Source organism: Coenobita brevimanus, chromosome 93 (genome assembly GCF_032717465.1).
Source record: "Coenobita brevimanus isolate Jiangsu-jjx chromosome 93, ASM3271746v2, whole genome shotgun sequence".
In the NCBI taxonomy this organism is placed as follows: Eukaryota; Metazoa; Arthropoda; class Malacostraca; order Decapoda; family Coenobitidae; genus Coenobita; species Coenobita brevimanus.
The window spans coordinates 28,683,564-28,704,488 of NC_137046.1; the positions used below are offsets into that span (position 1 = coordinate 28,683,564).

The 20,925-nt window shown below is 39.1% G+C and overlaps 1 protein-coding gene across 1 annotated transcript in view; it reads left to right on the forward strand.

Annotated features, from left to right (window-relative positions):
• Positions 1-20,925, forward strand: part of Wdr81 (WD repeat domain 81) — a 523,698-nt gene that overhangs the window by 491,605 nt on the left and 11,168 nt on the right. Inside the window, exon 31 of the mRNA XM_080282279.1 lies at positions 659-765. Within this exon, the coding sequence (XP_080138405.1) occupies positions 659-765 (107 nt within the window). The remainder of the gene's footprint in view (positions 1-658; positions 766-20,925) is intronic.

The following is a 20,925-nucleotide window of genomic DNA, read 5'->3' on the forward strand; positions in this document are numbered from 1 at the left end:
ATACAAGAAATGTCACAATTTTTGTAATTGTAAAAATAATGTATGTGTGTCGAGCGCTAGTGAATTCCCAGAAGGAAGAACTGGTGCTTTTGAGAAACAAAAGGCCAGATTATTATTATTATTATTATTATTATTATTAAATGTATCTTGTAGGTCTTGAGCTTGTAAATAGCGGTGGCCTCCTATACTTCAACTAGTATTTTTTGTTTACTGTATGCTGCATTTTTTTTTTTTTTTTACGTGTCTGACTCTGGACAGAGGCTCAGGGCCTATTTCTCGGGGGACAGTGACCTATCTCAAGGCCAAGTAGTCCTCCTACACCTCCACATGTCACCACTTCGGCGCTAACACCCACCGTCCATATTGAATACATTCTAGGGCTGTCTCATACAAGACTAGGTATTGGTATTAGTGGGGGTACTTTTACGACATGTCGGCGAGTGATCTGGTTGATCAGGAAAGTCTGCTTTTAGGAAATTCAAATCTTTAAACTGTACCCTGCCCCAGCCGGGATTCGATCCTGGGTCCATTACTGTATGACTTCAGGCCGCCTGTCTACCGATTCAGCCACCGCCTCCCCACCATAATGCATATCCCTTTTGTATACTGGTGATACTCATTTATGTTTTAGAAAGAGCATCCTTTTCTTTCTCTACAGGTTTTGTGTATGAAGTGGTACCAAGGAGGCACTTTCATCAGTTCAGCCCTAGACCAGACTGTGTCAGTGTGGAGTGTTGAAGACAGTAAACTGAAATTCACCCTCAGGTAAGTTACTCTTTTTGAGAGATAGCATCCTTTTCATAGGTAAGTCCTTGGGTCATAAAAAGTCAGTCACAGTCAGGAGCTCTACTGTGTTCCTTGAAAGCTGTATCAAAACAGGAGAAGTATACAGTACTTCAGTCTACTACCGAGGGTGTTGTCAAAGTCACCAATGTCAGCATTTCAGAGATTATGAAGCAGAATTGAGAGCCAGAAGTGATTTTGGTCCAGTTTTGGAAATGTGAATTTTTCTCCCAGAAACCTGATCTATTCTGGTTCTGGCAACTACATGTATGTTAGTCATTGCCCAAAATAAATTGATTATGAAGGGGAAATCCAGCTTAAGCCCATTCATTTAAACCAAAAGTTCAGACATAATATATGAAATTGTTACTCAAATGATGAAGGAAATAGTCAAGTACAGTCAATCTTTGAGTAAAACAGATGATATGGACAGGACAAGGACTGTTTTACTCAAATCCGTGTCACTCAAACAATATGTTTGCATGTACAGCAGTATAATATGGTCAGGCCACTTTCCAGAACTCTCACTTTTACTCTGTCTTACCACTCCACCCCAATTAAATTACCCTGTCATACCACCCTACTCCACTTAAATTACCATCCTACCCCACTTAAATCACCCCCTACTTATACCCACTATTAGGTAAACATTGAAAAAGATATAACTTCATTGTAATTATGAACATGCATGGTATTAAAATGGCATTAACAAAACACAAAAGGGTAATTAATACAAACGACAGTGATGTAATGATTTGACCAGTTTTCTTATACATTCTCAAGGAAAATAATTTTATTATTAGATTAATCTCAGGTGATTACCATTTGATATTGAGTCAAAAAATATTGGAGAACAAACAAAATATACCTGCGTGTGATATTACAGAAAGCTGTCTGAATGCCCTCGATAGCATGGTTATTGCCAGTCTCACCAACTGGACATGACGTCAGCACACCAAAGAAACTCCAGTGTATACAAGTTAAAACCATAAATAGCAGTAGAAGGCTAACTGTAGTTGTTGAAAGCTAACTGGGGGTTTCACTTCCCAGACCTTCTCAGTGATTATAACCTACCTCATAACATGCAAACTAAAATGTGCAGTAGGTAAAACTCTCACTCGATGTAGTGCTACTTTGGGTGTCTGCCCTTTCCTCTCTGCCTTTCTTCCTCATCTGTCTTTCTTTCCTTCATTCTTTTCTTCCCTCTGCCTATGAGTGAGTTTACACTCCTTCTTCTGTCGTTCTTTCCTTCATTCATTCCTCTTCCTTCTGCTTATGAGTTGTAAAAATTAATTTATTCAAGTCAGTATCCTTACTCGGCACCAAAAATTTGACCTTAAGTAAATTCACGAAAGTCTCTTAGGTTTAGGTGTTCCGTAACTGTTACCTTAACTCACCTAATTATTACTCTCCTGTCTCCTAGCTAATTCCCTATTGAATTGGCCAATTCGTAAAGGTTACTTAGCTAGAAAGAGTCGGACAGCAGATAACGACGAGCCTGGTGTTTTCTGTCGGTTACTTGGGCTGCCAAGCATCCTTGGGGTGCGTATTTACAGTGTGCTGATTCAGCGAGTTCTAGGAGCAGAGTGAGCAACATGGCAAGCTTCTTTCTCCCTCACAGGATTTGAAGGAGCCAACTATTAATTAATTACAATGCTAAATACAGTTAGATTACATCATGATATATACAGGGCGAATCTAACTAATTAATCTTAGTTTTAGTTAAACTAAAGCCAAACCAAATATTCCCTTTATTTATGTAAATATGTAAAACCTACATCTGCTTTTTATCTGAGGGCCATTTCATCCTCAGGACACGTCATCTAAAGAACAGACGCAGTTTAGATCAGTGGAACTTTCCAAGTAATTACATGTATTTACAAGACAGTTGTCCACAAGGGTTAAATGCAGTAGCATTTAATTTATTATTAATAAAATTATTAAAGAGAATGTAATTTGTGGGTTATAAAAACTGTTTGAATAGGTATTAATGATCTCAGGTTTTCCTCTGCCCTCTAACCAGGGACGACTATTTTTAAAGTAGTGAATGCAACTGCTCTGGGGGAAAATATTTCCCACACGGGTGACTACGCTGAGTGACAAGCCAAATGGTTTCCTGTACACCAGGAAACCATTTACTGCATTGGGTGGTAACCATACCTGTATAACCAAATTATGGTTCCTGGTGGTTTAGTGAGTAATTAAGGTGCTCCAATCAGATTGAGCCGGTGCAGGTTTATATTCAAGAGGTGATTGGGGTTAATTTCCCACATAATGCCACTCAGGGATGAATGAGGCTGTCACCCTCATCTTAAATGTCAGGGCCAACTTGCCTTGCCCCAGGCTCGTACGCTTCTTATGGGACAACATAGGATTGGATGACGGATGGATGGTAAAACTTAACCAAAACAGTATTGTGCATTAAGAGCATTCATTAATCATGGTGCATTAAACCCAATTGTCACACGACCATGCATGAAGCTGATCTTTATATACATCACAGAGAAGATAGCCATTGAAATATACAGGTTAGCAAAATAGCGCTTGGTGATTAAACCAGAACGCATCATACTGTATTTGGTAAAATCTAAGATAAACGCAGTATGAAAAACAATAATGGAAGCTCTTATTTACGAACATTTTTAAAAAACAACATTTAAAAGAAGCCCACTACATACACTAATCTATTAAAAAATAACAAATTATCCTATCAACACTTCATTCCAATAGGAAAATTAAAAATACTGCATTACTGTCATAATAAATAGGAAGAGTTAGGCTGGGTACCTATGTGTTGTTGATATGCAGTTCCCTGGCACTATCACCCAGCTCCCAACCCCTATGTTTTTGTCTTTGTTGAGATGTTGCTGCTCCTGCACTTCCATCTTCAATATCTAAGGCAAATCCTTCAATGTCCAAGGCTGAAGCAGCAGAGTTGACCTCATTGTCAGAAGTGGATGTACCCAGATGTAAGCCAGCCAGTCATGAAAAGTCTGTAGCGTTACGTCACTGTACACGATTTTCTAATTGTGTTACCTGGCCAGCTGACACTTCCGGCATAAGCTCAAGTTTTACCTTGTGTTGTATGACCAGTCTCATAATGCTAACAGTTTAACCCTTTAACCGCGGGTGTCATTCCAGAATGACGTTGCAAAAACTGGACCAAACCGCGGGTGTCATTCTCGAATGTTTGTGAATATTTTGAATACCCCGCGTTTTTTCCGTGCGCCAATTGTTTCAAGGGAGAGTAGCTATTAAGTTCTTTCACTCCAGCCGACCCCCACCTCCCTCTTCCCCCCCCCTGGGGCCCCACCTCCCACCCCCTGGGCCCCCCACCCCACCCCGGACCAAACACGCATCAGTATCTGTCCAGCTGTGTGAGTGACAACACTGCTGATGTGATAGTGAAGTGCAGGCAATTACAGTGCCTTTTACCTGCCTTAGTGAACACAGAGTGGGTGTTTATCGTATGTGCAGTGTTCATATATGTTTATAGTATTATTATCAGAATGAGGTTGGCATTTGGTAATGGTGTGTGAGCGAAAAATAGTGATTACAACACCGCTGATATGGCAGTGAAGTGCGGGCAATTACAGTGCCTTTTACCTGCCTCAGTGAACACAGAGTGGGCGTTTATCGTATGTGCAGTGTTCATATATGTTTATAGTATTATTATCAGAATGAGGTTGGCATTTGGTAATGGTGTGTGCGCGAAAAATAGTGATTACAACACTGCTGATGTGGCAGTGAAGTGTGGGTAATTACAGTGCCTTTTACCTGCCTCAGTGAACACAGAGTGGGTGTTTATCGTATGTGCAGTGTTCATATATGTTTACAGTATTATTATCAGAATGAGGTTGGCATTTGGTAATGGTGTATGAGCGAAGGTAATGGTGTGTGAGCGAAAAATAGTGATTTTACACCCCTCACTTCTAACGGCACTGCCCATCCTGTGAAAGTCAACAAAGTCATGAAACCTACATCAGTGGAAAGCTGAAGGTTAGTACTTTCTAGTGGTACCTTATTTTTTTCTCTAGCTTTATTCTGTGCAGGGTTATTAAGGTTTAAAGGTTTGTTTACATTTGGCTGAAACCCCGGCAGGAGAGGACAGTCAGACCAAAACAATACCCGCGGTTAAAGGGTTAAATACAAAACCGTGTTACTCAACCATGTGTTACTTAACCATGTGTTGCTGAAGGATTGACTATACAGGCAAAACCTGATATGAGGTGCATTGTTAACCGACGATTCACTAGACCGAGCAGAAGAAATGAGGGAACATTCCCACAATCCGAACAGCCATCGATTCACTAATCCGAACAATCAGCCTCCCCCTAGGTTTGAAACGAGCATGTTTGAACGACATGTGGTGGTGCACACGGCCCTCCCTGTCCTCTCTCCATCCCCTTGCTTTGCCCCATGTCCGTTCTCTATCCTTCACCACGCTCAGCACTGCCAGACATGTCTCCCTCTCCATCACCCTGCCCTCCCCCAACCCTGGTTGTCTCCCTCCCTGTTGCCCTACCCTCCCCTGCCCCCTCTTGTCCTCTGAGTGTGTGTGTGTATTTACCTATTTGTATTTACCTATTTGTAGTATACAGGAATTGAGCAATGCTCGTGTTGTCCTGTCTCCATATCCGCATTTATCAAGTTTACCTTTACACACATGAATGTTTTTCTCATGCACCACCTCTTTGTCTAAGTTGTTCCAAATATTTAAGAATATACCTAATTGTGATATACACGGAATGTACTATGCTCGTGGGTTTCCGTCGCTGTTTCTCAATAAGTCGAATTTAACTTTAAACTCGTTTAAGTTTTTAGACTGGACGATCTCTTTGTCCAGGCTATTCCATAAGTCTATACTTCTGTAAGGAAAGCTATATTTCTTGATATCCTTCAAGCAGCTTGACTTTTTCAATTTCATTCCATGTCCTCTTGTTGCTCTCTTATCCCATACAAACAGATCTTCTTAGTCAATTTTATCTACTCCCACCATGGTCCTGAACACCGCAATCATGTCTCCCCTCTTTCTCCTTTCCTCTAACGAAGGCAAATCCAGTTTTTCCAGCCTCTCTCTGTATGACAGGTCTGTCAGACTGGGGACCATCTTGGTTGCTGTTCTTTGTATTCTCTCAATCTTGTTTATATCTTTCTTTTTGTGTGGGCACCACACTACCGCTGCATATTCTAACCTGGGGCGGATCATGGCCACTATCAATTTTTTCATCATTTCTTCATCTATATAATGAAATGCTACTCTTATGTTAGTCAAGAGCTTATAAGTCTCTCCAACTATCTTGTTAATGTGCTTTTCTGGTGATAAACTATCTTGGACCAGCACTCCCAAATCTTTCTCTTCTCTCCTTTTTGTGATTAATTCATTACCCAAAAAATAATTCAGTGATGGTCTCCTGCTACTTTTACCCATTTCCAATATTTTACATTTCTTTACATTAAATTTCATTTCCCACGTCCGGCTCCAATTGTGTATCCTATCCAAATCCTCCTGCAGTATTTTACAATCCTCCTCAACCTCTATCTTCCTCAAGATCTTTACATCATCAGCAAACAGACTCGCATAACTGTTCACTCCATCTACCATATCATTTACGTAAATCAGGAACATTACTGGCGCCAACACTGAGCCTTGAGGGACTCCACTTGTTACTTCCCTCCATCCAGACATCTTTTCCTTTATTACTGTCCTCATTTGTCTGTCTCTCAAAAAGTCTCTCATCCATTCCAGAAGTTTCCCCTTTAGTCCTCCTATATATTCTAGTTTCCACATTAGTCTCTTATGAGGTACCTTGTCAAAGGCCTTCTCTAAGTCTAAGTACACACAATCCACCCAACCATCTCTCTCCTGTACCACATCAATCGCTCTTGAGTAAAAGCTCAACAAGTTTGAAACACATGACCTTCCACTTCTGAATCCAAACTGACATTCAGCCAAAATATTCATCTCTTCCAGATATTTTATCCATCTGTCTTTCAGGATTCTCTCACACAATTTTGTGACCATGCTGGTTAGAGACACTGGTCTATAATTCAGGGGTTCTTCCCTGTTTCCTCCCTTGTAAATTGGTACCACATTTGCCCTCTTCCATTCTTTTGGCACTTTCCCCTCTTCCAGTGAGCATACAATTAAGCTGTGAATTTTATCCGCCAGTTGTTCTCTGCATTCCTTCAGTACCCAATTAGAAATTCCATCAGGTCCTGGGGCTTTCCTTACATCTTGAGTTTCCAGTAATTTATACACTTCCTGCACCTCCACTTTTATATCTTTCATCACCGGAACATTTCTAATCACTCCCTCCCCTTCCACAAGCTCCTTTTCTTTAGTGAAAACTGACTGGAAACGTTTGTTCATTATTTCTGCTTGCATTGCCGCATCCTTAAAGACCTCTCCATCTACTTTCAGCTTGGTGATTCCTTCCTTTTGTTTCAGTTTGCCATTAACAAATCTATAAAACAGTTTGGGTTCATCCTTGCATTTGTCAATTATACCTTTTTCAAAATTCCTTTCTTCTTCCCTACGTATTCTTGTGTATTCGTTTCTTGTTCTTTTATATTCTTCCTTTGTTCTGTCGTTACCTCTCTTTCTCCAATTGTTCCACGCCTTATCTCTCTCTTTTTTGGCTATCATACACCTTCTATTAAACCACTCCTTTTTCCTGTTTTCTTTCCCTCTTACTCTTGGTACAAATTTTTCCACTCCCAAATTATAGAGGTCTAGAAAGATATCCCACTTCCTCTGTATCTCTCTTGTTTCTCTGAATTTTCTCCAATCCGCATTTTCAAAAAAGTTTCTCAATCCTGTAAAATTTGCTTTGCCAAAGTTGTATCTTCCCTGTCTATGAAGCTCGTCTCTTGGCTCGACGTTTCCTGTTAACATCTGGAACTCAATGACCACGTGATCACTTTTTCCCAAAGGACAGAGATATTCCAATGATTCTATTACATCGGGTTCTTTGGTGAACAGTAAATCTAACCTTGCTGGTGTGTCCTCACCTCGAAACCGTGTCTCTTCTTTGACCCACTGCGTCATCACATTATTCATTATTATATTTAATAACATAGTGTCCCACGAATCCTCGCCGCCTCCCGAGTACCATTCCTCCCAGTTCACCTCTTTACAATTAAAGTCACCCACCAAAATTATATTATTGCTTTTCTCAATTATTTTTTGCAAGTAGCTAGCCATATCTGACAACATCTCATGGTATTCGTCATCCTTCCATGCTCTCGTCTTTGGGGAACATACACTACCGCCATATCTCTCTTAACATTCTCTCCAGTTTCTAATTTCATATATATCACTTCAGCCCTGCCTTCTCCCATTTCCACAGTATCTACATTTATGTTGTTCTTCACTGCTGTCATCACTCCTCCTCCCTTTTTTTCTTTTCTGTCTTTTCTCCACAGTTTGTATTTACCATCTCCCAAATGAACATCAATATCTTCTCTTAATTTGGTCTCTACAAAGCACATGACATCAGGTTCATGTTCTCTCAAGAAATCATTAATTTCGATCCTTGTCGATATGAAACCATCAACATTATTTTTGACATTATTAATACCCTCTTCTCTCCTACTCTCTGTCCGTACCACTTCCTCAACTTCTGATCTTTCACAACCATCCCCCCTAGTTTCCTTCACTTCTATTTCCTTAAATACCATTTCCTTACTTTCATATCCAATACTCTCCAAAAAAAGTATTACGTTCTTCCTCTGTCCTCTTATCATTTTTTTCCTTTACTTCTTCCTTTAATGATTTTAAAACTTCTCTTTCTTCTTCATTCAGATCTTTTCTTATTATAATATTTTCCATCCCCGCCTCTTTGCTTAATTTCCAGGTCACTTTAAGTATTTCATTTATTACACTTTCTGATGTAAACTTGACTCTCATTGGTCTTGTTTCCCCTTTCTTATAAGGCCCTATCCTCCTTACTTCCTCAATTTCTTTTACCCACTTGTCTCCTTCGGGGTCAATCTTGCCTAATATTCCTCTCACCATGTTCGTGTCTCTCTCGAGTCTTGCGAACCTAACCTTTTCTTCCTCTTCCCTGTTTCCAAATACTACCACACATCTGTTCCTTTCTACAGTTTCTCTCACTATTTTCTCTTTTTTCTTCAGTATTTTCACTACATTTTCTTCCATTTCTTTCTTGTTCATTTCCCTTTCTTCCTGGATGATCTCTCTTAAGCTGACCACTTCTTTCTGTTCTTCTTCTACGTGTGCCCACTTTGCCTTGTGTTCTTCTAGTACATTACTCACCTTCTCCGTTTTATTAGTACTCTCTTCAAGTTTCCTCCTCAGTTCAACATTTTCCCTCTTCAAATTCTTAATCTCTTCATTGGCTGTTTCGTTGGACTGGATTAGACTCTGTATGGTGGTTTCCGTATTTCCTGACACATCCTTTATCACTAGATTCTCTACTTTTTTTTCAAGTTCACTAATCCTCTTAATTAATGTTTTCACCAGGTCCATGACATTAGTATTAGCATCAAATCCTTGAAATTCCATTCCCTCATTGTTTACATTTTCGGCCATCTTTAACGCACCGGTAAAGTACCTAAACAGCTGTTACCGAATAAACCACAAACATTCATGTATACTATTGCCAACAAATCTTTACATTTTTGGTAGTCTGCCAACTTTCATTATTTTAAATTTAAAGAGAGACCCTAGGAGACAGGACAGACAAAATTCCTGAAACTACTCAAGGTTAGGAGCGATGCCTGGGACGACCTCTCTCTCCGGCTGCTCGTGTGTGTGTGTGTATGTGAGAGTGAGTGTGTGTGTGTGTGTGTGTGTGTGTGTGTGTGTGTGTGTGTGTGTGTGTGTGTGTGTGTGTATTTACCTAGTTGTGATACACAGGAAATGAGCTATGCTCATGGGGTCCCATCTCTGTTTCTCAGTAAGTCAAATTTTGCTTTAAACTCTTTCATGTTTCTAGACTGGACAATCTCTTTGTCCAGGCTATTCCACAGGTCTATACATCTGTAAGGAAAACTATATTTCTTGATATCCTTCAACCAGCTTGGTTTCTTCAGTTTCATTCCGTGTTCTCATGTTACTCTCTTATCCCATACAAACAGATCTTCTCGGTCAATTTTATCTACTCCCATCATGGTCCTGAACACTGCAATCATGTCGCCCCTCTCTCTCCTTTCCTCAAAGGAAGGCAAATCCAGCTTTACCAGCCTCTCTGTGTACGACAGATCTCCCAGACTGGGGACCATCTTGGTTGCTGTTCTTTGTATTCACTCAATCTTGTTTATATCTTTCTTTTTGTGTGGGGACCACACTACTGCTGCATATTCTAACCTGGGGCGGATTATGGCCACTATCAATTTTTTCATCATCTCCTCATCATATAATGAAATGCTACTCTTATATTAGTCAAGAGTTTATACGTCTCTCTAACTTCCTTGTTAATATGTTTTTCAGGTGACAGACTATTCTGGACCAGCACTCCCAAATCTTTCTCTTCTCTAGCTTTTGTGATTGATTCATTACCCATCAAGTAATTCAGTGATGGCCTCTTGATACTTTTACCCATTTCCAATGTTTTACATTTCTTTGTGTTGAATTCCATTTCCCACATCCAGCTCCAATCATGTATCCTATCCAGATCCTCCTGCAGCATATTGCAGTCCTCCTCTACCTTCCTCAAGATCTTTGCATCATCAGCAAACAGACTTGCATAACTGTTCACCCCTCTATACCATAATTCAGGAGCATTACTGGCACCAACACCGAGCCCTGTGGGACTCCGCTTGTTACTTCCCTCCATCTAGACATCCTATCCTTTATTACTGTCCTCATTTGTCTGTTTCTTAAAAAGTCTCTCATCCATTTCGGGAGGTTTCCCTTCAGTCCTTAGTTTCTACATTAGTCTCTTTTGGGGTACCTTGTCGAATACCTTCTCCAAATCTAAATACACACAATCCATCCAACCATCCCTCTCCTGCAGCACCTCAGTCACTCTTAAGTAAAAGCTCAACAGGTTGGAAACACATGACCTTCCACTTCTGAATCCAAACTGACCTTCAGCCAAGAAATTCATCTCTTCCAGATATTTTATCCATCTATCTTTTAGGATTCTCGCACAATTTTGCAACCATGCAGGTTAGGGACACTGGTCTATAATTCAGAGGTTCTTCCCTGTTTCCTCCCTTATACATTCAGAGAACACACAATTAAACTGTGAATCTTATCCACCAGTTGTTCTTGGCATTCCTTCAGTCCCCAATTAGAGATTCCATCTGGTCCTGGGGCTTTCCTTACATCTTGAGTTTCCAGTAATTTTCCTGTACTTCCACTTTTATATCTTTTATCACTACATTTCTAGTCACTCCCTCCCCTTCCACAAACTCCTTTTCATTAGTGAAAACCGATTGGAAACATTAGTTCATTATTTCAACTTGCATTGCTGCATCTTTATAGACCTCTCATTCTACTTCCAGTTTGGTGATTCCTTCCTTTTGTTTCAGTTTTCCATTGACAAACATATAAAACAGTTTATGTTCATCCTTACATTTGCCTATTATACCTTTTTCAAAGTTCCTTTCTTCCTCTCCATGTATTCTTGTGTATTCGTTTCTAGTTCTTTTATATTCTTCCTTTGTTCTGTTATTACCTCTCTTTCTCCAGTTGTTCCACCCATTTCTCTCTCTTTTTTTTGCTATCATACACCTTCTATTAAACAGCTCCTTTTTCCTGTTTTCTTTCCCCCTTACTCATGGCACAAATTTTTCCACTCCCGAATTATTGAGGTCTAGAAAGATATCCCACTTCCTCTGTATCTCTCTTGTTTCTCTGACTGTTCTCCAATCCACATTTTCAAAAATTTTCTCAATCCTGTAAAGTTTGCTTTCCCAAAGTTGTATCTTCCCTCACTATAAAGCTCATCTCTTGGCACCACGTTCCCTATTATCATCTGGAACTCGGTGACCACATGATCACTTTTCCCTATAGGACACAGGTATTTCAAAGATTTTATTACATCGGGTTCTTTAGTAAACAGTAAGTCTAATCTTGCTGGTGTGTCCTCACCTTGTAACCGTCTCTTCTTTGACCCATTGCGTCATCACATTGTTCATTGTTATATTTGATAATATAGTGCCCCACGAATATTCGCTGCCTTCTGAGTCCCATTCCCCCCAGTTCACCTCTTTACAGTTAAAGTCACCCATTAAAATTATATTGTTGCTTTTCCCAGTCATTTTCTGTAGATAACTAGCCATGTCTGACAACATCTCCTGGTATTCATTGTCATTCGATGTTCTTGTCTTAGGGGGAACATACACTTCTGCCATATCTCTCTTACTATTCTCTCCAGTTTCCAATTTTATATTTATCACTTCGGCCCTGCCTTTTCCCATTTCCACGGTATCTGCATTTATGTTGTTCTTCACTGCTATCATCACTTCTCCTCCCGTTTTTTTTTTTCTTTTCTGTCTCTTTTCCACAGTTTGTATTTATCACCTCCCATATGGACATTAATATCATATCTTAATTTGGTTTCCACAAAACTCGTAACAGCAGGTTCATGTACCCTCAACAAATCATTGATTTCTAACCTTGCCGATATTAAACCATCAGCATTAGTATATGCCACCTTCAAATGATTTTTATTGTTTTTTATACCCTCTTCTCTCCTTCTCTCCATCGGTACCATTTCCTCAATTTCTGATCCATAACTCACCAGTAAAACACTGTCATCTCTTCCTCAATTCTCTGTTCGTTTATTGCCTTTGCTTCCTTTACTAACTCCTTTATTTTAGCTCTTTCTTCCTCATTTGCATCTCTCCTTATCCAAACATTTTTGAACCCTTCTTTGTCTGATAATTTCCATGTTCTGTTGTTGATTTCGTTTACCATTACCTGGGACTGAAACTTTACCTTGAATGGCCTCGCCTCTCCTTCATTGTACTTTCCTAACCTAAACACTTCTTCAATCTCTTATTAAACTTCGTTGTTACCCTCCAAAACTACTGATATTATCTCTTTAACCTTTCTCAGTTCTTCTCTTTCTCTTTCTGATCATACTGTCATACATTTTTCTTTTACTCCTGAAATTATTACACATTTTTTCTTATCTGCTACATCCCTGACTAAAGATTCTCTACTTCTCAGTACCCTAACCTCTTCCTTCTCCACCTTTTCCTTGCTTTCTTGTTCTATAATCTCTTTCAGATTTACATTTCCTTCCTCCTGAATTTTCTTCCATCCCTTATGGTGCTCCTTGATTTCCTTAATGTGCTCATCTTGCATCCTTGCTTTGGATTCATACTCATCTAGTTTGCTTTTCATCCTGTCCCTTTCTTCTTCCAACCTTTTATTCTCCTTCTTCTCTCTATCTATCTATAGCCCGACGCCCTAATCCCGCAAAGGGTGGCCGCAGACAAAACGCCTCCAAGTCGCTCTGTCACCCACCATTTGACTACCCTCCCCTCAACTCACCCCCCCTTCCCTCATATACCTCTCAACTCCATCCCTCCACCTCATCATCGGTCTACCTCTCCCTCTCCCTCCCTCCACCTCACCTACATACACCCTCTTAGTCAGTCTTTCATTCTCCATTCTCTTCACATGTCCAAACCACCTCAGTGTATTTCTCCTAATCTTCTCAACCACATCCACATCCACCCCACATCGTTCCTTCACTTCTTCATTCGTCAACCTCTCCCTCCACGTCACTCCACATGCTCCTCTCAAGTAACTCATTTCCACTGCTCTCACTCTTGACTTGTACCCCACTTGCAAGGTCCATGCCTTGCTTCCATACGTCAGGGTAGGGATCACAATACTATCATGCAGTGACTTCTTAACTTCCATACTCACCTCCCTATTTCTCATCACTGCTTTCAGTGTACCAACAACCTTCCTTCCCTCCTGTACCCTTTCACGCACTTCATCCCCCAAAGTTCCATCCTTACTCATCACACTACCCAAGTACTTGAATGCACTCACATTCTCCATATCCTCACCATCCAACCTCACTGCACACTCTGTGACTTCATTCCTCTCAAACACCATAACTTTACTTTTGTTTACATTAACTGGGGGTAGGGGGGTTTCAAGAATACTCCCCCAGTATCCCTGCTTGTCGTACGAGGCGACTAAAAGGGTTGGTGGTGGGTTAGTGCCCCACCCCGTAAAAAGAACTAACTAAAAAAGCGAACAAAGATTCTCCTTCTTAAGATGTTTTATTTCATTAGAGGCAGATTCATTACTCACTTTTAATTCTTTGACTTCTCTTTCTTGTTCATCATTGCGTGTACAAACTTTTTCCAGTTTATTCTGTAGAACTTTGATCTCTTTCTCCTGCTCTAAGGTCCATTCCTGTAACTCTCTAATTACTGCCCGTACCTTTTTTAACTCCTGGACATTCCTCTCTGCTGTTTTCCCTACTCCTTCTACTCTTGTTTGGTTCAGTTTAATACTTCCATTTCCCACATCATCTTCGGAGAAGCCCTCAAACTCTCTTTTGCCTGTTGTAAACAAAGCACTGTCCCTTTCCACCATGATGCAACCATATGGAGAATTTCTATTTCCACTATATCTTGTATTTTTTATGACCAAAACTTTTTTTTTTTTTTAACCACTGTCCGACTGGACCACCACTCACGCACTCATTCACATAATCACAAATAGGCTGGTATCCTTATTGTCGCTGATTCTGCGATTATTTCCCCACAATCCAGGAAAAGCTCCGTCTCTGTAGGTGACCTGTGTGTGTGTGTGTGTGTGTGTGTGTGTGTGTGTGTGTGTTCTTACCTAATTCGTACCTAATTGTTCTTACCTAATTGTATCTTTACAGGAATGAGTCAAGCTCGTACTGTCCCATGTCTTAAACCATATTTATCGTACATATCCTTAAATTTGTGAATTGTTTTGGCACACACTATTTCATTCGGTAGTGCATTCCATTGATCAGTTGCTCTGTTTGGGAAACTGAATTTCCTTACTTCTTTATCACCTCTCTTCTTATGCAGTTTTTTGCAGTGTCCTCTTGCTGATGCTTCTCCATATGTTAAGTAATCATTTATGTCTATTTTCTCCTTTCCTGATATGCACTTATATAGCATTATCATGTCACCTCTTTTCCTTCTCTCCTGTAGTGTTCGTAGATTCAGTTTATTTAGTCTTTCTTCGTAGCTTAGGTCCCTTAAGCTTGGTATCCATCTTGTAGCGGCCCTTTGAACTTTTTCAATCTTGTCTATATGCTATTTGAGATGAGGACTCCAGACTACTGATGCATATTCCAGGGTTGGTCTAATGAATGATGTTATTATCCTTCTTAGCATGTCTTCATTTATGTATGTGAATGCTATTCTCATATTTGCAAGCAGTGTATACATGTTCCGTACCTTCTCGCTGGTGTGGTCAGCCGGAGATAGTCTGTTATTGATAATCACACCTAGGTCTTTCTCTCTTTCTGATGTGTATAGGGTTTTATTTCCTAACTTATAATCCCAATCAGGTCTTTTTCCACTTTTACCAAACTTGATTACATGACACTTGTCCACATTGAATTCCATTTGCCATGTACTACTCCATTCATGAAGTTTATTTAATTCTTCTTGTAGCTCTTTACAAGAGTCTGTGTTAGTAATTCTCCTTTGTATTTTTGCATCATCTGCAAACATATTCAGATAGCTCTCATTTCCAGTGTTACTGTTTATATCATTTATATACACTAAAAACATGATTGGTGCCAGCACTGAACCCTGTGGTACTCCACTAGTCACTTCTTTCCATGATGAGTAGTTTCCTCTTAGTACTGTCCTCATTTCTCTTTTTATGAGAAAGTCTTGCATCCAACAAAACAGTTTGCCTCGAATTCCTCCTTGATGGTACAGTTTTCATAAAAGTCTTTGGTGTGGTACTGTGTCAAAAGCTTTCTTGAAATCTAAATAGATACTGTCCACCCATCCTTCCCTTTCCTGTATTGTGTTTGTTACTCTGTCATAGTAGCTCAACAGATTAGTAACACATGATTTTCCTTTTCTGAAACCAAACTGTCTTTCTGTTATCATACTGTGTTCTTCTAGATGATTTACCCAAGCTTTTCTTATAAGTTTTTCTAATACCTTGCTTACAACACTGGTCAGTGATACTGGTCAGTAGTTGAGTGGATTTTGTCTATTTCCTTTCTTGAATAAGGGGACAATATTTGCTTTTTTCCAAATATCAGGTAGTTTATCTTGACTCAAGGATTTCTTGAAAATTAAAAATAATGGTTTACTTAACTCCTTTGTACATTCTCGTAATACCCAACATGAAATTTTATCAGGACCACTTGCTTTTCCTCTGTCTAATCTACTTAACTCCTCCTGTATTACTTTTTCTGCTATTTGTATATCTGGTAGTATGTGTGGACATGCGTGTTCCACATAGTCCCTCTCCAAATTTTTTTCTTCTGTAAAAACTAATTGGAAATTCTTATTTAGTGCTTCACAAATATCTTTCTCTTGTGTATAAGTGATTCCCTCGTCCGTAATGGATTGTATTATATCTTTTACTTTAGTTTTGCTTCTGATATAGTTGTAAAACAGCTTTGGTTGATCACTACTTTTGTTTATTATATCCTCCTCAAACTGTTTTTGGGCTTCCCTCCTTATTCTTGTATAGTCGTTTCTTGCCTGTTTGTAATTATTATACGCCCTTTCACTATTGTGTCTTCTGTATCTGTTCCACAACAAATCTCTTCTTTCTTTTGATTTTTTACATTCTGTATTGAACCATTTCTGTATTTTCTCATCTGCTTCTTTGTGTTGTGGGATATACTTCTGGACTCCTATTTCATAAAATTCACAAAATTTTTTATATACAGCATTTAAATCTTGTCCTCTAAGCTCATTTTCCCAATCAACTTCTAGGAAATACTTCTTTAGGTCTTGATAATTTCCCTTTTTGTAGTTTAGACTCTTATTGTAACTGTCATTGCTGTTTACTATGTCATATGCTATCCTGAAGTTATAATTTAGTACTGCATGATCGCTTTTGCCGAGTGGAGGGTGATATATTAAACTGTCACTATCATTTTCTTGCCTAGTAAATATTAGATCTAGCACTGAAGGTACATCAAGTACCTTCAGTGCTAGATCTAATATTTACTACGCATGTTGCGTTAAGAAAAACTCTTGTACGAGATCCAGGAGCTTTTGGTCTCAACAGCTTTCTTGGCTATTTATATCTAGAGTATTCCAATTTATATTTGTATTGAAGTCCCCAGTTAGTATAATTCTTTCCGATTTCTCTTCCATTTTATCTAGCAATGATCTTATACTCTGAATTGTACTCTCTGCCAGGTCCTCATATTCGTCTCTTTCCCATGTGTTTGATCTGGGTGGCATGTACAAATTGGCTACAGTTACTTTACCTTCAGATGTGTCGATCTCTACTGCAATCAGTTCTACTTGTGATGGTATATCTAGTTTTATTTCCTTGACTTTTAGATTTTTCTTAGTTAATATTATAATTCCTCTTCCTTTTTTTAAATTTCTGTCTCTTCTCCATATATTGTATTCCTCTAAGTTTAGTATGTCATTGGATATCCTTGGTGTTAATTTTGTTTCAGTTAGGCATATTATTTGTGGTTCATTTTCTCTGACATAATCATTCATCTCTAGTAATTTAGATACCATTCCATCCACATTTGAGTACATCAACTTTATCATCGTGTTTATATACTTGTCATGACATGGTTTTACTACCTTCCTCCTTTTTCTTCCATCCTGTTTGTGTACCACTTTCGTACCTGCAATCCTATTACTTTGTAAAAAAATTTCTTCCTCTCCTCTTCTGATCTTCCCTCATTTTTTGTTTTTGCTTCCTCCCTTTTCTCTTTCACTAATTCCAGTTCCTCTTGTGTTAGGCATCTTTTTATCCATACATTTTTGAACTCCTCTTTTTCCATAAGATTCTTTGCATTTTTTAGTATCTCTTTCACAGTGTTTACACTCTGGAAAGTCACCTTTAGAGGTCTTGTCTTGCTTTTCTCGTATTTCCCTAACCTTTTGTGTTCCTCTGTGTCTTTACTACAGATTTCCTCTGATACTTCTTTCAGTAAGCTCATTACATTTGCCATCTCCTTTTTGTCTCTTGTGATCTTGTTTTTAACTTCTTCCTCTTCTATACCAGTGATTACTATTGATTTGTTTATCTCTACTGAATCTCTGACTAACTTTGGATTGTTTTGGATTATTCTTTTCACTTCCTTTTTAATGCTTTTTTCCTCCACCCTTGTTTCTAAGTCTTTCTTTACTTTCACCATTTCAGCATACGTGGTTTCCACATCATTTTTGTAGCTTTGCACAGCTTCATTCACCTGTGTTATCTTCTCCTCAATATCACTGCTCTGGTCCATAAGACTGCTTGCTTGCCTAATTGTCTCTGTGTCATTTTTGAACTCTTCCATAACACTCTCGTGATTGACTACTGTACTTGCCATTTCACTCACTTTCTTCCTAAGCGTACTCAATTCCACTGTTAGTTCACTGATGGTTGTGTCTTTCTTATTTGCCTCCCTTCCTAGTTTTTCTATCTCTTCCTTTTGCAAGTGCATTTGCTTCTTTATTTCATCAATTTCATTTCTGAAAGCCATTTCTAGTTTGTGTACACGTTCAACCAGTCTATTGTGAGTCTCCACTTCAACCAGTTCTTGGTAGAAATCATCATTTTGCTTTTTACTTTTATCCCTTTTCTTTTCCAAATTTGTTTTACTGAAGTATGTATCCATTTTGTAATACTAAATGAACAGAGTATGTACACTTTCCCCGTGTTGCTGTAGTCTAAACAAACCCAGCTGACTCAGCGCATTTTTTTTCCTCGTGGTTCTTTGTTCTATTTGAACCAGTCTTGTTTAACCCCTCACCGCGGGCTTCTTTACCAATGACTTGCGTGTCCCGCGGGGTTATTTGGGCTCCGACAGACTCTCAAAAAATATTTGCCAAAAATCAGTTATTAGTCCTACAGTAATAAAATTACATATGCTTATGGCACATACCTTCAGCTTTCTCCTGGAATGATTGTTGAGCCTTCGTCCGTTACCGTAGGACTTGTGGAGACCTCTGAAGTAGGGTAACAAAGTCTCCACTTTACACCTCCCGACAACCCGTAATATGATTACCACAGCCAGATACAAACAGTATAAACACTATTCTACAATTTTCAAGTAGTTTGGGATCCATACTCAAAAAAAAAAACACTGTGAAAGCAATGGAAATTATGAACGCGTCTGATCGTCGCACTGGCACTAGTTCGCTCTTGGTACTCTGCCATTTATTATTCATAAAACCCCTCACACTTTATATTTCTATTACTATATAACACTTATATATATCTACAGTCTTTATCCATAAGTTTCCTTCAGTAGTATTAATTTATTGTCACTGTAGGGATTCAATTTCTTTCAGTAAAATACGTAGCATTCACTTTCTCGTCCTGTATACTAGCATTGAGAGTGAATGTCACTTTCATCTTCACTCTCATAACTCATAGCATTCAGACATGCTAGAGTGAAACTTTCACTTTCATTACTCCTAGGGTATATACTCGTATTCTTATAATGCTACTCATTTACATTTCTATTTACGTTCTCTATTTTATTTACGTTATTTACATTTCTATTTTATTTACACTGTGTTATGCACTGTCACTTGAAGTAACTTATAAAACTATTTTCCATTGTTCATGTATATTTACATTCATTACTTTCACTTGCTGTTTACACATTATTTACAATTCCACTTGCACTGTTTTACTCAATAGAAAGATCGTAGTCACTCTTTTATCAATTGTCAGCCCTTTAACTCTTTCCACACGAGGTTTAGTAGGGGGTAAAGGTCACAGGGCCCTTTGCATGGGGGTGAAAAAGTCCTTGAAGTCAGCAAGAAGAAACATACGTACCCTCACTTCGGAAGATGAGAGTAAACTGATAACGGAGGGCCGGGGTAGAGGCTTACTTTAGGGGATATTCAGAGCTACCAATGTTAGCTCTTGAAACAGCTATGTCTAGCACTGAAATGATTGGCAGGAAATCTAGACAATACATTATAAATTAGGTAGTTCCAGGTGAATGTAAATATCACTTAGGCTTCTCCCTTCCCTCCTTACATGTATATTTATTACGAAAACAGATTATACGGCATATTTCAAGGGGAAAAAAACAGCGAAAATTAGCGAACGAGTGCACGTGAGGTGTTGTCAGGTGATAATTAGCCAATTCCAGGTGTATGGCACTCTCACTTACCTTATTTCTTTCTTGTATATATTACTTGGTATAAGAATAGGACATAGGGCTTATTTCAATGGATGAAATCAGTGAAAAATTCCAGGGAAGATTTACTTAGCGTAGCACGGCCGGGCAGGCGAGAGGATAGGGTAATGGAGGGGGGGTAGGGAGGGGAGTCAAGAACGGGCAGATATGGCTAAATTGTCAACAATGGATGGAAGTACAGATGAGATTAGGAGTGCTGACTAGTGTTGGACATTGGCAGTACTGATAGATGATACAAGCCCCCACTTGGAAGCCCGGGTGAATTCAAAATAACACAGAATCACAAAAGCGACGCCCTGCGGTATGATCCCTTGCTCCCAAGCGTCACAAAAGTGACGCCCCGCGGTTAAGGGGTTAAACTAATTATTTTTTTTTTTCCTTTTAATAATGAAAAATCATTTGGTCTAACCTGGTACAGAGCTTGACTCATTCAAAGATACTAATTTAGGTAATGCCACTGGCCGTGTTGGTTTGGTACGGAGCGCCGATGTCGGACGTCTACTGCTGATGACTCCCTCTGTGTATTTACCTATTTGTATTTACCTATTTGTAGTATACAGGAATTGAGCAATGCTCGTGTTGTCCTGTCTCCATATCCACATTTATCAAGTCTACCTTTACACACATGAATGTTTTTCTCATGCACCACCTCTTTGTCTAAGTCGTTTCAAATATTTAAGAATATACCTAATTGTGATATACACGGAATGTACTATGCTCGTGGGTTTCCGTCGCTGTTTCTCAATAAGTCGAATTTAACTTTAAACTCGTTTAAGTTTTTAGACTGGACGATCTCTTTGTCCAGGCTATTCCATAAGTCTATACTTCTGTAAGGAAAGCTATA